A 14,242-nucleotide genomic window follows, 5' to 3' on the forward strand; every position below is an offset into this window, starting at 1 on the left:
TAGCTTTGAGCAGTAACAACTTCATGAGCTTCTTTACAAATAAAATTATTACGATTAGAGAAAAAATTAATCTGGCCCTTCCTGCAAATGTCACAGATGTATCATCGAGTACAGATACTTTAGAATTGGCTGTAAGACCAGATGGATATTTAGAATTTTTCACTCCCATACATCTCTCTGAACTCATTTCAATAGTTTCTCCATCCATCGAGTCGTTGGTCTCGTTGTCATATCTTAAAGACCTGATAGTACCATATTATCCTAGCAGAACTCTTCGCTCTCAGACTGCAGGCTTACTTGTTGTTCCTAGAATCTCTAAAAGTAGAATGTGAGGCAGAGCCTTCAGTTATCAGCTCCTCTCTTGTGGAACCAGCTCCCAGTTTGGGTTCTGGAGGTGGACACCCTCTCTATTTTTAAGACCAGGCTTAAAACCTTCCTTTTTGACAAATCTTATAGTTGGGACTGACTGGGGGATCCTGAGGGGGTCAGCTGGAGTCTTCCTCTTGGACGTCCCTTAGTTCTGCCCCTAGTTCTGCTGCTATAGGCCTAGACTGCTGGAGGACCTCTCTGGATGCACTGAGCCCTTCTCTATCTACCATTATATTTTATATATATATATATATATATATATATATATATATATATATATATATATATATATATATATATATATATACATATATATATATATATATATATATATATATATATATATATATATATATATACCATTATTGCATTACACTCACTCTGTTTCTCCCTGTATCCTTTCTCTGAGTGTCCCTGATCCCAGAGCTGGATGCTTCAGATCTGTGGCGGTTCTCCCACCAACTGGCCTAATCTCCATCTGTGGGATGCTGCTGCTGCTGACCTTCCTCCAGCCCACTGCTTCCAGCTGCCCATTTCCACCAATCTACTCTGCATCACCCTCACTATACTTGATTTGCTCATCTACATATTTTTGAATTTACCACCAGCTATATATGTAGTATATTTAATGCCAGAGCCATACACCATAGCAGTAAACTATAATCAGTTTCCATGTTAGTTGTACTTTGCATGTATCATCTGTCTTATCATGCATGTATTAAACTGTGTGTTTTATGGTCCTTGTGTCCCCCCCACCTCTACCCCTCTATCTCTCCCCCTCTACTAGGGCTGGGCGATAAATCGATTTTATCGATTAATTCGAGTTTGTACTTAATGTCGATTAGTTTTAATGAAAATCGATTTTCTCATCAACATCCGCCACCAACGCCTTCCCGCTGGGCTCCCGTAGTTCAGAGTGCGCCCCCCTCCCCCCCACGCTTGATACACAAACAACATGGCGGCGAGCGGTGCAGATCTAAAGGCGTGTGTCCACTAGATGCGATTTTCCCGCACGGCAACGCACCACATCTTAAAATCACACAGACGGTGGGCGGTCACTAGCGAACCACAACATGGTCACATGACAGCGCTGAGCAACAGCAGGCCGCTATGTGGTCACATGACCGAGCTTTCAGCTGGACAGTCCTGCAGACGAGTCGGATAAACACAGCGGCTCAGCCGCAAATTTTCCCTTTTATTTCAAAAAGCACGTCAGCGAAAAGTATTTCTGAAAGCATTTGAAGTGAGAAAATCTGTGCAGCAGCTGAATCTGTCCTCGTTTTCGGTCACTGACGCCTAGTTTAGAAGTTTGAGGACAGTTTAACGATGCGTGGAATCTCTGCACGCCACATCCAATTTGCATGAAGTAGAAGTCAGTCTACTTTATGCAAATGAGCTGCAGCCCTCTCTGGGTAAACACAGCGGATCACAGCTGGAAACACACCGCAACCGGACCAGCATGCAACATGCAGCGCATTTCCAGCTGTGATCAGGTGTGTTTACCTGGAGAGAGCTGCAGCTCATTTGCATTAAGTAGACTGGACTCCGGCATGCAGAGATTAGATAGGGGATAAAAAAAAATCGGATAAATCGTGAATCGGGATTTTTTGTGAAAAAATCTGAGATTTTTTTTTTAGGCCATATCGCCCAGCCCTAGCCTCTACCTCTTCTGTCCCTCTCAACCCACCCAACCAGCAGCAGATGGGTGCCCCCACATTAGAGCTGGGTTCTGCTCGAGGTTTTTTTCCCTGTTAAAAGAGTGTTTTCCTGCCACTGTCTCCTTAGGGCTGCTCTGGGGTTCAGGCATATGGGTTCTGTAAAGCATCTCGAGACAATTTGACTGTAATTGGTGCTATATAAATAAAATTGAATTGAATTGATAGTGGAATATCTACAGTTGATGGTGGAACATCTACAGCTGATGGTGGAACATCTACAGCTGATAGTGGAACATCTACAGCTGATGGTGGAACATCTACAGCTGATGGTGGAACACCTACTGCTGATAGTGGAACATCTACAGGTGGTGGTGGAACATCTACAGCTGATGGTGGAACATCTACATCTGATGGTGGAACACCTACTGCTGATAGTGGAACATCTACAGGTGGTGGTGGAACATCTACAGCTGATGGTGGAACATCTACAGCTGACGGTGGAACATCTACAGGTGGTGGTGGAACATCTACAGCTGATGGTGGAACATCTACAACTGATGGTGAAACAGCTACAGCTGATGGTGAAACAGCTACAGCGGATGGTGGAACATCTACAGCTGATGGTGAAACATCTACAGATGATGGTGGAACATCTACAACTGATGGTGAAACAGCTACAGCTGATGGTGAAACAGCTACAGCGGATGGTGGAACATCTACAGGTGATGGTGGAACATCTACAACTGATGGTAGAACATCTACAACTGATGGTAGAACATCTAAAGGCTGCTGGAAGTGAAACCTGAGATTCAATAGAACCTTCAGCATCAGTACGTCTGATCGCTGATCAATCCAACCAGAGCAGAGCAGGTATGGATTGATTGATCTTCTATCAGACCTGATCACTGTTACCTTGGCGACCATGGTGACGAAGTCCTTGAAGACCTGAAGCTCCTCCCCCTCCAGCGTGGTGTGCGTGGCCATCTCCACTCTCAGCAGGTAGTGCAGCGCCGAGTCCAGGTCCGCCAGGTACACCTTGGATCTGTACACACACACAGTTACTGCTGCGTTCTGGTTCTGGTTCCGGTTCTGATCTGGTCCCGGCTCCTCCCTCACCTGTCAAAGTCCCTCCAGGGTTCCTGCAGTGCCTCCACCTGGCCCACGCTGGAGCTGCTGCTGGCTGCCTGCGACCGCCGCTGGACTCCAGGTAACGCCTTCAGCAGGGAGGAGAAGAAGAACCGGAGCTTCTTGTCACTGCAGACAGAACCAGAACCAGGTCCAGATCAGCCTCAGAACACACCTCTGGTTCTCCTTTAAGCACACATCCAGTTCCTCAGTGGAACCCAAAGAAGTGACTGATCCTGATCAGAGAACAGCACAAATTGTGGGAGGAGAATTCACTAAGAACGTTCAGGAGTTCCTGACTGTAGAACCAAGATGAGGAGAACCCTTAAATACTGAACACTGTGAGGAACCCTGAAGCAGAAAAGTTCTTCAGCTCCACAGATCTAACTTCAGAGACTCAACACACTCCAGTCTGCTACCTGAAGAATATTCCTACGTTCTAGTAAAATATGAAACCTAAGAGTATATCTGGTCCATCAGGTCAGCTCCAACGTTCTCCAGATGTTTTCCAGATGCTCTACTACAGAAAATCATTAAATATTGCAGAAACAAACTCCTGAGAAAAGTCACGAGAACGAATCAGAGGTTTTGGAGTTTGAACTCAGTTTCTATGACAACCGGAAGAAAGATCCACAATCAGTAGCATGTTCTCACTTGTACAGGTGTGTGTGTGTTCTCACCTGTGCAGGTGTGTGTGCGTCCCGTTGGGCTGCAGCAGGTAGATGGAGGGGAAGGTGGAGATCTTGAGAGCGTCCAGCAGGGGCAGATCTGAGCTCAGAGCCCTCCTCACCTGAACACCTGAGTACTGCAGCAGGTCCAGGATCACCTGGAGAACACAAACAGGTTCCTCTTGTGTTTGTGAGAACCTTCACTGACATAAAGCAGAGGATGAAGAAGGTTCATGGAGAGTTATCTTCTAGTGGAGAATAGTGAGGAACAGTGAAGAACAGTGAGGAACAGTAAGGAACATTGTAGAACAATGAGAACGTTTCTCTGGGGAACAGGAAGCAGATGGAATAGGTGTTGCATCATGAAGTGAGGTGATGTTTGCAGTGATCAGATGTTCCCTCAGTCTGATGTTCTGCAGCAGCTTCATGTTCCACTGAATATGCAGAACTTAATCATTTCCTTCACCAACTGGCGACCTTTTTAACATTGCTAGATAAACTCATCCAGGTCCTGGAGCTCGTAGGAGCTTCAGTAGAAACCAGACATCCTTCTCTGGAAGATGTTTCTTGAAGCATCTTCCAGAGAAGGACATCTGGTTCCTTCTGAAGCTCCTACGACTAAAAGGTGGCGCAAGAAGAACATTCTCACATCAGTTCTGGTTGGAGGTCATTAACCTCCTCGGAAGTCTTTGTCATGGTCTCTACAGGATTAAACAGGAAGGGGGTCCCCCTGGTGGAACATCCAGGAACTACAGCTGATCTCTGATGCATGTTTTTAGTGTTGCAATGGATCGTTAATGTATTTCTAATCGATTAAATTCTAATCAGGAACTCATCGATTACTGGGTTCCTCCAGTCGGACCTCTCACCTCTCGGCCGACGTACGAGTCCGGTTCCTCCACGATGATGGCGGTGAAGTTATCGGACCTCTGACCCAGCAAAGGAAGCAGCTCTGCAGAACTGCAAACACAGACTCAGGTTAGCTGGGAGCAGGTTCTGGTTCTGGTCTGGGTCTGGTCCCAGTTCTGGTCTGGTTCTGCTCTAGTTTGGTTCTAGCCTGGTCTGGTTCTGCTCTGGTTTGGTTCTGGTCTGGTTCTGCTCTGGTTTGGTTCTGGTTCGGGTCTGGTTCTGGTCTGGTTCTGCTCTGGTTCTGGTACCTGTATGGTTCTAAGGGGGGACAGTGCTGGGGCCGGTCCATCCTGGTGTGGTTCTGGAGGATGTTGACCATCAGCTGTCGGACCGACTGGATCTCTCTGTCTGCACCTGAACACAGACACACCTGGTCAGGCAGTGTTACGGTGAAATGTGTCCCCCCTTAGACACTCACCTGGAGGACGGACTCACCTTTGTAGGTTGTCCCTCGGTCTGTCGGCAGACTGTGGGCCCGAAAATACTGAGGAACAAACACATCACAGTTAATACACCTGGACACTGCAGGACAGGTGAGCTACTGCAGGACAGGTGAGGTACTGCAGTAGTACTGGACCTACCTTGAATGTCGGGTAGAACTTGATGCTGAATTCTTTACAGACATCAAAGTTTTCCTCCTGAGCGCAGTCCAACACCCCGACACTGATGGCCTCCTGCCACTCTGAAGGACACACAGACACACAACATCAGGTATACACACACATCAGGTACACACACGCAACATCAGGTACACACACACAACCAATCAGAAGTCTTTGTCATGGTACCCGTTGCTGTTATATTCCCAGAATGCTCTCTGCTTTAACATGAACTGTAGTCTGAGTGACATCTCCTCATGTGTGTGTCTGTGTGTGTGTTTTGTGTGTCTTTGTGTAGGTTTTGTGTCTGAGGTTTCGAGGTCTTTGTCTCCCAGATGACCTTTGACCTCGATAGCAGGTCCACAAAACGACAGTGTGTGTGTGTGTGTGTGTGTGTGTGTGTGTGTGTGTGTGTGTGTGTGTGTGTGTGTGTGTGTGTGTGTGTGTGTCTGGCCTCACACTACGGCAGATGGAATCAGTCTGGTTCCCACAGTTTGCTGTGTGTGTGTTTATCTGGAGTGTCTCCATCTCTGTGAGGACCGGTCTGAGGGAAGTTATTCTAACCACAGAAGAAGAAGAAACTGTAGTTCTGTTTGTGTTGCTGGTTTTTACTGCAGCAGAGAAACTATGAGGTCAGAGACAATCGATGAGGTCACAACAAGAAGAAAGACATCAACGTGCTGTTGTTACTGGTGTTGTTGTTGTTACTGGTGTTGTTGTTACTGTTGTTGTTACGTTTGTTGTTGTTACAGGTGGTGTTGTTGTTACTGGTGTTGTTACTGTTGTTGTTACTGGTGTTGTTGTTACTGTTGTTGTTGTTACAGGTGGTGGTGCTGTTACTGGTGTTGTTACTTTTGTTATTGTTACTTTTGTTGTTGTTGTTACTGGTGTTGTTACAGGTGTTGTTACTGGTGTTGTTGTTACTGTTGTTACTGTTGTTGTTACAGGTGGTGGTGTTGTTACTGTTGTTGTTGTCACTGGTGTTGCTGTTACTTTTGTTGTTGTTACTGGTGTTGTTGTTACAGGTGTTGTTGTTACTGTTGTTGTTACTATTGTTGTTACTGGTGTTGTTGTTGTTACTTTTGTTGTTGTTACTGGTGTTGTTATTGCTGTTGTTACTGGTGTTTTTGTTACAGGTGTTGTTGTTACTGGTGTTGTTGTTACTGGTGGTGGTGGTGTTACTGTTGTCGTTGTTGTTGCTGGTGTTATTGCTACTGATGTTATTGTTACTGTTGTGGTTGTTACTGGTGTTGTTGTTACTGGTGTTGTTGTTACCATTGTTATTGTTACTGTTGTCGTTGTTGTTGCTGGTGTTATTGCTACTGATGTTATTGTTACTGTTGTGGTTGTTACTGTTGTGGTTGTTACTGGTGTTGTTGTTACTGGTGTTGTTGTTACCATTGTTATTGTTACTGTTGTTGTTGTTGTTGTTACTGGTGTTGTTACAGGTGTTGTTACTGGTGTTGTTGTTACTGTTGTTACTGTTGTTGTTACAGGTGGTGGTGTTGTTACTGTTGTTGTTGTCACTGGTGTTGCTGTTACTTTTGTTGTTGTTACTGTTGTTGTTGTCACTGGTGTTGCTGTTACTTTTGTTGTTGTTACTGGTGTTGTTGTTACAGGTGTTGTTGTTACTGTTGTTGTTACTATTGTTGTTACTGGTGTTGTTGTTGTTACTTTTGTTGTTGTTACTGGTGTTGTTATTGGTGCTGTTGTTGCTGTTGTTACTGGTGTTTTTGTTACAGGTGTTGTTGTTACTGGTGTTGTTGTTACTGGTGGTGGTGGTGTTACTGTTGTCGTTGTTGTTGCTGGTGTTATTGCTACTGATGTTATTGTTACTGTTGTGGTTGTTACTGGTGTTGTTGTTACTGGTGTTGTTGTTACCATTGTTATTGTTACTGTTGTCGTTGTTGTTGCTGGTGTTATTGCTACTGATGTTATTGTTACTGTTGTGGTTGTTACTGGTGTTGTTGTTACTGGTGTTGTTGTTACCATTGTTATTGTTACTGTTGTTGTTGTTGTTGTTACTGGTGTTGTTACAGGTGTTGTTACTGGTGTTGTTGTTACTGTTGTTACTGTTGTTGTTACAGGTGGTGGTGTTGTTACTGTTGTTGTTGTCACTGGTGTTGCTGTTACTTTTGTTGTTGTTACTGTTGTTGTTGTCACTGGTGTTGCTGTTACTTTTGTTGTTGTTACTGGTGTTGTTGTTACAGGTGTTGTTGTTACTGTTGTTGTTACTATTGTTGTTACTGGTGTTGTTGTTGTTACTTTTGTTGTTGTTACTGGTGTTGTTATTGGTGCTGTTGTTGCTGTTGTTACTGGTGTTTTTGTTACAGGTGTTGTTGTTACTGGTGTTGTTGTTACTGGTGGTGGTGGTGTTACTGTTGTCGTTGTTGTTGCTGGTGTTATTGCTACTGATGTTATTGTTACTGTTGTGGTTGTTACTGGTGTTGTTGTTACTGGTGTTGTTGTTACCATTGTTATTGTTACTGTTGTGGTTGTTACTGGCGTTGTTGCTGCTGTAGTTGTTTGTTAGATCCTCCACCGTGATGATGTTGTTGTGTTTGTCTGTCCAGGTGTTGTTCTTCACCTGAATAAAACCAGTGGTCTGGCTTCACTGGTCCTTGCTGGTTTGAAGCTTCCAGTCAGAACCAGTTTCAGGAGTTGGAAACCTTTCTATAAATGTGTCTGAACAGTAAAGAGTCTAAAGATTAGATGCTGCAGCTGTTTCACTTCTCACAGTAATCAGATTACAGAAAAACACCTGAAACAGGCTAACAGCCATGCTACCTGGTTCAGAGCAGGTCAGTTAGTGCTAGCTAACTAGCTCCAGCTACTGCTGAGCTCCAATAAAACAAAAACACAGACTGAACCTGCAGCTTCACCTGGTCTACATTTAGCACCATCACCTGTTTTATTGTATTTTCATCTGTGCAGCAGGAAAAAGAAATAAAAAGTTTTTCTGAGGAGAAAGGAAGAACTCTGCTGTTAGCCGACTGAGCTAACTAGCAGCTCCTTAATAAATAAAGTGAACTAAATCATTAAACATGCTGCTGGTTCACAGGTGACTGTTGACACCTGCTGCTGCTCACCTCTGTGTTAGCATCTGTGAGATCCTGCTGGCTAACTGGAACAGCTAACTACAGCAAATAACAGCGAACCACAGCTAAAAACAACTAACTACAGCTACTAACAGCTAACCAGAGCTAATAACAGCTAACCAGAGTTAATAACAGCTAACCAGACCTTAAAAAAACTAACTACAGCTACTAACATCTAACTAGAGCTAAAAAACTTAACTAGAGGTATTAACAGCTAACCAGAGCTAATAACAGCTAACTAGAGGTAATAACGGCTAATTGGAGCTAATAACACCTAACTAGAGCTAATAACAGCTAACTACAGCTATTACCAGCTAACTAGAGCTAATAACTAACTCTAATAACAGCTAACTAGAGCTAATAACAGCTAACCAGACCTAATACCAGTTAACTAGATTAATAGCCAACTAGAGCAAAAAACAGCTAACTAGAGGTAATAACGGCTAATTGGGGCTAGTAAAAGTTAACTAGAGGTAATACCAGCTAACTAGAGCTAATAACTAAGTCTAATAACAGCTAACTAGAGCTATACCAGCTAACTAGAACTAATAACTAAGTCTAATAACAGCTAACCAGAGCTAATAACAGCTAACTAAAGCTAATAACAGCTAACTAGAGCTAATAACAGCTAACCAGAGCTAATACCAGCCTAGTAGAGCTAATAACAGCCAACTACAGCTATTACCAGCTAACTAGAGCTAATAACAGCTAACTAGAGCTAATAACAGCTAACTGGAACTAATGACAGCTAACTAGAGCTAATAACAGCTAACTAGAGCTAATAACAGCTAACCAGAGCTAATACCAGCCTAGTAGAGCTAACAACAGCCAACTACAGCTATTACCAGCTGACTAGAGCTAATACCAGCTAACTCTAATACCAGCTAACTAGCTCTCCAACCAGCTGCTGAATTTCAGTTATCGATCACTGATGGATTAAACTCCAATAATCAGCCGGAGGTAACTTTAGCCTCCAGAGGACTAACGGTGTTGCGGTGAGTTCTGATCCGGTTAAACCGTCTCTTTTTCGTGTTCTGTGAGGTTCTGTGAGCTCGTTAACGTGGTTCCTGATACGGAACATTCACAATCTTATTAAAAAATCAGCCACTTTAAATTCCCCGTCACGGGTGTACCACAGGAGAACCCACGAAGCAGAAGCTCAGCTGCCGGTGTTCGGGTTGTATTCATCCGGTAGAACCGAGTCTCACACCGGCAGCTGCGGAGGTGTAATCACCGGTACTATGAACGGGGTCGGTACCTTGGACGTCCCCGGCTAGAGCCTTCCAGGTGCCGGAGTACTGGATGCAGTGTCCGCACCAGGACGAAAAGAACTGGACCAGCCAGGCCGACGAGGAGTTACTGACGGTGGTCCTCAGGCTGCCGCTGCTCAGGATCACCAGCGGGTCCTCCTCCGTGTACAGACGGGCTGCGCCTCCCAGCGTCCCGGGGACCAGCCACAGGACCGCCGCCACTTTGAACCAGAGCCGGAACATCCCCGCCGTCTGTGGGGAAACACACGACCGAGAGCAGGCGATCAGAGAGCCTGAGAGTTTGTGCCGAGCAGGAGGCGGTGCCGCCGGGGAGACGTGGGCCACGGCCCGGAGCCCCGCACAGACAGGGCCGGACAGAGGCTCACTCTGAGGCGGATTCTGAGGACCAACAACAACACGACCACTGCGGGTCAAACTGACCCGTTTTAAAGTTTGAAAATGAAGGGAAGGTATATATATTTTCACAGTGAAACTTCTGATGTCCACATTTTCAACGTTTTTGGGAAATTTTTGAACATTTTTTGTTGGAAATTAAAAAAAAAAAAATGTTTAAGAACATTCACAAAAAAAAATCAACCAAAATCCAGCGAATTTTGGTTGATTTTGGTTGATTTTTTCTGAATGTTCTTAAGAAAATATTAGAAGTTTTACTGATATATATGTAATCACTTTAGATACTTTAAAGATTTTTGTGGAAGATTTTTTTGCACACACACACACACACACACACACACACACACACACACACACACACACACACACACACACACACACACATATATATTCAATTCAATTCAATTCAATTCAATTCAATTCAATTCAATTTTATTTATATAGCGCCAATTACAGTCAAATTGTCTCAAGACGCTTTACAGAACCCATATGCCTGAACCCCAGAGCAGCCCTAAGGAGACAGTGGCAGGAAAACACTCTTTTAACAGGGAAAAAAACCTAGAGCAGAACCCGGCTCTAATGTGGGGGAACCATCTGCTGCTGGCCGGGCGGGTTGAGAGGGACAGAAGAGGTCGAGAGGTAGAGGTAGAGGGATACAGATAGAGGTAGAGATAGAGAGGTGGGGGGGGGACACAAGGACCATAAAACACACAGTTTAATACATGCATGATAAGACAGATGATACATGCAAAGTATAACTTACATGGAAACTGATTATAGTTTACTGCTATGGTGTACAGCTCTGGCATTAAATATACTACATATATAGCTGGTGGTAAATTCAAAAATATGTAGATGAGCAAATCAAGTATAGTGAGGGTGATGCAGAGTAGATTGGTGGAAATGGGCAGCTGGAGGTGGAAGAACAACCACACATCTGAAGCATCCAGCTCTGGGATCAGGGACACTCGGAGAAAGGACACAGGGAGAAACAGAGTGAGTGTAATGCAATAATGGTATATATATATTAAATATAATGGTAGATAGAGAAAGGCTCAGTGCATCCAGAGAGGTCCTCCAGCAGCCTAGGCCTGTAGCAGCAGAACTAGGGGCAGAACTAACGGACGTCCAAGAGGAAGACTCCAGCTGACCCCCTCAGGGTCCCCCAGTCAGTCCTAACTATAAGATTTGTCAAAAAGGAAGGTTTTAAGCCTGGTCTTAAAAATAGAGAGGGTGTCTGCCTCCAGAACCCAAACTGGGAGCTGGTTCCACAGGAGAGGAGCTGATAACTGAAGGCTCTGCCTCACATTCTACTTTTAGAGATTCGAGGAACAACAAGTAAGCCTGCAGTCTGAGAGCGAAGAGTTCTGCTAGGATAATATGGTACTATCAGGTCTTTAAGATATGATGGAGATTGGTTGTTAAGAGCTTTATATGTCAGAAGAAGGATTTTGAATTCTATTCTAGATTTAACAGGGAGCCAATGAAGAGAAACCAATATAGGAGAAATATGATCTCTCTTGCTAACTCCCGTCAGTACTCTGGCTGCAGCATTTTGGATCAGCTGTAGATGTTTCAGAGAGCTATTGGGACAACCTGATAATAAGGAATTACAGTAGTCAAGCCTAGAAGTAACAAATGCATGGACTAGTTTTTCTGCATCACTCTGAGACAGGATGTTCCTGATTTTCACAATATTTCTCAGGTGGAAAAAGGAAGTCCTACAGATTTGTTTTATGTGTGAGTTAAAGGACATGTCCTGGTCAAAGATAACACCGAGGTTCCTCACAGTAGTACTGGAGGCCAATGTAATGCCATCCAGAGGAACTATATGCTTTGAAAGCAATTCTCTAAGATATTTGGGGCCAAATACAATGACTTCAGTCTGGTCTGAATTTAGTAGTAAGAAATTATAGGTCATCCAGGTCTTTATGTCCTTAAGACAATCTTGCAGTCTAGCTAGCTGATTAGTTTCATCTGACTTCATAGATAAATACAATTGAGTGTCGTCAGCATAACAATGGAAATTAATGCAGTGCTTCCTAATAATATTGCCCAAGGGAAGCATGTATAATGTGAACAGTATTGGTCCTAAGACAGAACCCTGAGGAACTCCATGATTAACCCTAGTATGCTCAGAAGAGTCATTGCTGACATGCACAAACTGGAACCTGTCTGATAAGTAGGATTTAAACCAGTCCAGTGCTGTCCCTTTAATGTCAATAGAATGTTCTAGTCGCTGTAATAAAAGTTTGTGGTCAGTTGTATCGAATGCTGCACTAAGGTCCAACAAAATAAGTATAGAGACCAGTCCATTATCTGACGCTATGAGAAGATCATTAGTAACTTTCACCAGAGCTGTTTCTGTGCTATGATGCACTCTGAAGTCTGACTGAAACTCTTCAAACAAGCTATTCCTTTGCAAATGTTCACATAATTGATTTGCAACTGTTGTTTCCAGAATTTTAGAGAGAAATGGGAGGTTGGAAATTGGTCTATAGTTGGCTAAAACATCTGGACCTAGAGTGGGCTTTTTAAGTAAAGGTTTGATTACAGCAACCTTAAAAGCCTGTGGTACATAACCTGTTACTAGAGAGAGATTAATCAGATCTAACATTGAGGAATTAATTAAAGGTAAAGCCTCCTTGAACAGTCTAGTTGGGATAGGATCTAAAAGACATGTGGATGGTTTGGATGTAGAAACTACTGAAATGAGTTCAGAGATGTATGGGAGTGAAAAATTCTAAATATCCATCTGGTCTTACAGCCGATTCTAAAGCATCTGTACTCGATGATACATCTGTGACATTTGCAGGAAGGGCCAGATTAATTTTTTCTCTAATCGTAATAATTTTATTTGTAAAGAAGCTCATGAAGTCATTACTGCTCAAAGCTAAAGGAATACAAGGTTGAACAGAGCTCTGACTCTTTGTCAGCCTGGCTACAGTGCTGAAGAGAAACCTGGGGTTGTTCTTGTTTTCCTCTATTAAAGATGAATAATATGTTGTCCTGGCATTACCAAGAGCTTTTTTATAAATTACTAGACTATTTTTCCAAGCTACATAAACTTCCTCTAAATTAGTGGAATACCACTTCCTTTCCAGCTTTCGGGACGCCTGCTTTAAAGTCCACAGCTGGGAATTATACCAAGGAGCAGGTCCTCTCTGAGATAGAACTTTCTTTTTTACAGGTGCAACACTATCAAGTGTTGTACGCAGTGAGGCTGCAGCATTATTAACAATATAATCCACTTCTGTGGGGGTAAAATTATAATATTTCCCTTCCATTATATCAGTAAGTGGTGCTGGACTAAATAGAGAGAGTATTATTTCCTTAAATTTAGTCACCGAATTGTCAGACAGACATCTACTGTAATGATATTTATTCTTAACTCCTATACAATCTATTGTTGTAAATTGAAATGTTATCATAAAATGGTCAGAAAGAAGAGGGTTCTGGGGAAATACTGTTAACTGTTTGATTTCTATGCCATAAGTCAGAACGAGGTCAAGGGTGTGATTAAAACTATGAGTTGGTTTATTTACATGTTGAGAAAACCCAATTGAGTCTAATATTGAATTAAAAGCAGTCGTAAGGCTGTCACTGTCCACGTCAACATGAATGTTAAAGTCACCCACAATAATGACTTTATCTGAGCTGAGCACTAAATCAGATAAAAAGCCTGAGAATTGAGATAAAAACTCAGAGTAAGGAGCAGGAGGACGATATACAACAACAAATAAAACTGGTTTCTGAGCTTTTAAATCTGGATGAGAGAGACTGAGAGTAAGATTTTCAAATGAACTGTAACTAGGTTTAGGTCTCTGGTTCATTTTTAAGCTACAGAGGTAAATTGCTGCCACTCCTCCTCCTCGGCCTGTGATTGGAGGAACATGACAGTTAGTATGACTAGTAGGAGTTGATTCATTTAGACTAACATATTCTTCCTGCTGCAACCAGGTTTCAGTCAAACAGAACAAATCAGTGTGGTTATCAGTTATCAAATCATTTACTAACAGAGATTTAGACGAGAGAGATATAATATTTAACAGACCACATTTAATTGTCCTGTTTCTTCGCTCAGTTGAAATAGTGGTATTAATTTTTATTAGATTTTTTTGGTTACTATGTCTTTCGTTTATTTTTGATTTG

The 14,242-nt window shown here is 43.0% G+C and overlaps 1 protein-coding gene across 2 annotated transcripts in view; it reads right to left on the reverse strand.

Annotated features, from left to right (window-relative positions):
• The window catches only part of qsox2 (quiescin Q6 sulfhydryl oxidase 2), a 31,004-nt gene that overhangs the window by 8,504 nt on the left and 8,258 nt on the right, over positions 1-14,242 (reverse strand). The window contains exons 2-9 of one of the 2 annotated variants that reach the window (XM_055011320.1): positions 9,685-9,928; positions 5,311-5,411; positions 5,165-5,213; positions 4,978-5,083; positions 4,690-4,780; positions 3,833-3,978; positions 3,144-3,281; positions 2,940-3,069 (exon numbers count right to left, since the gene is read on the reverse strand). In XM_055011320.1, coding sequence (XP_054867295.1) covers positions 2,940-3,069; positions 3,144-3,281; positions 3,833-3,978; positions 4,690-4,780; positions 4,978-5,083; positions 5,165-5,213; positions 5,311-5,411; positions 9,685-9,919 — 996 coding nt within the window. In that variant the 5' untranslated portion in view covers positions 9,920-9,928. Of the gene's footprint in view, positions 1-2,939; positions 3,070-3,143; positions 3,282-3,832; positions 3,979-4,689; positions 4,781-4,977; positions 5,084-5,164; positions 5,214-5,310; positions 5,412-9,684; positions 10,006-14,242 lie in introns of those variants that run through there. The other variant, XM_023293431.3, reaches the window with a different exon arrangement.

The sequence above is a fragment of the Amphiprion ocellaris genome, chromosome 6, assembly GCF_022539595.1.
Source record: "Amphiprion ocellaris isolate individual 3 ecotype Okinawa chromosome 6, ASM2253959v1, whole genome shotgun sequence".
NCBI lineage: Eukaryota > Metazoa > Chordata > Actinopteri > Pomacentridae > Amphiprion > Amphiprion ocellaris.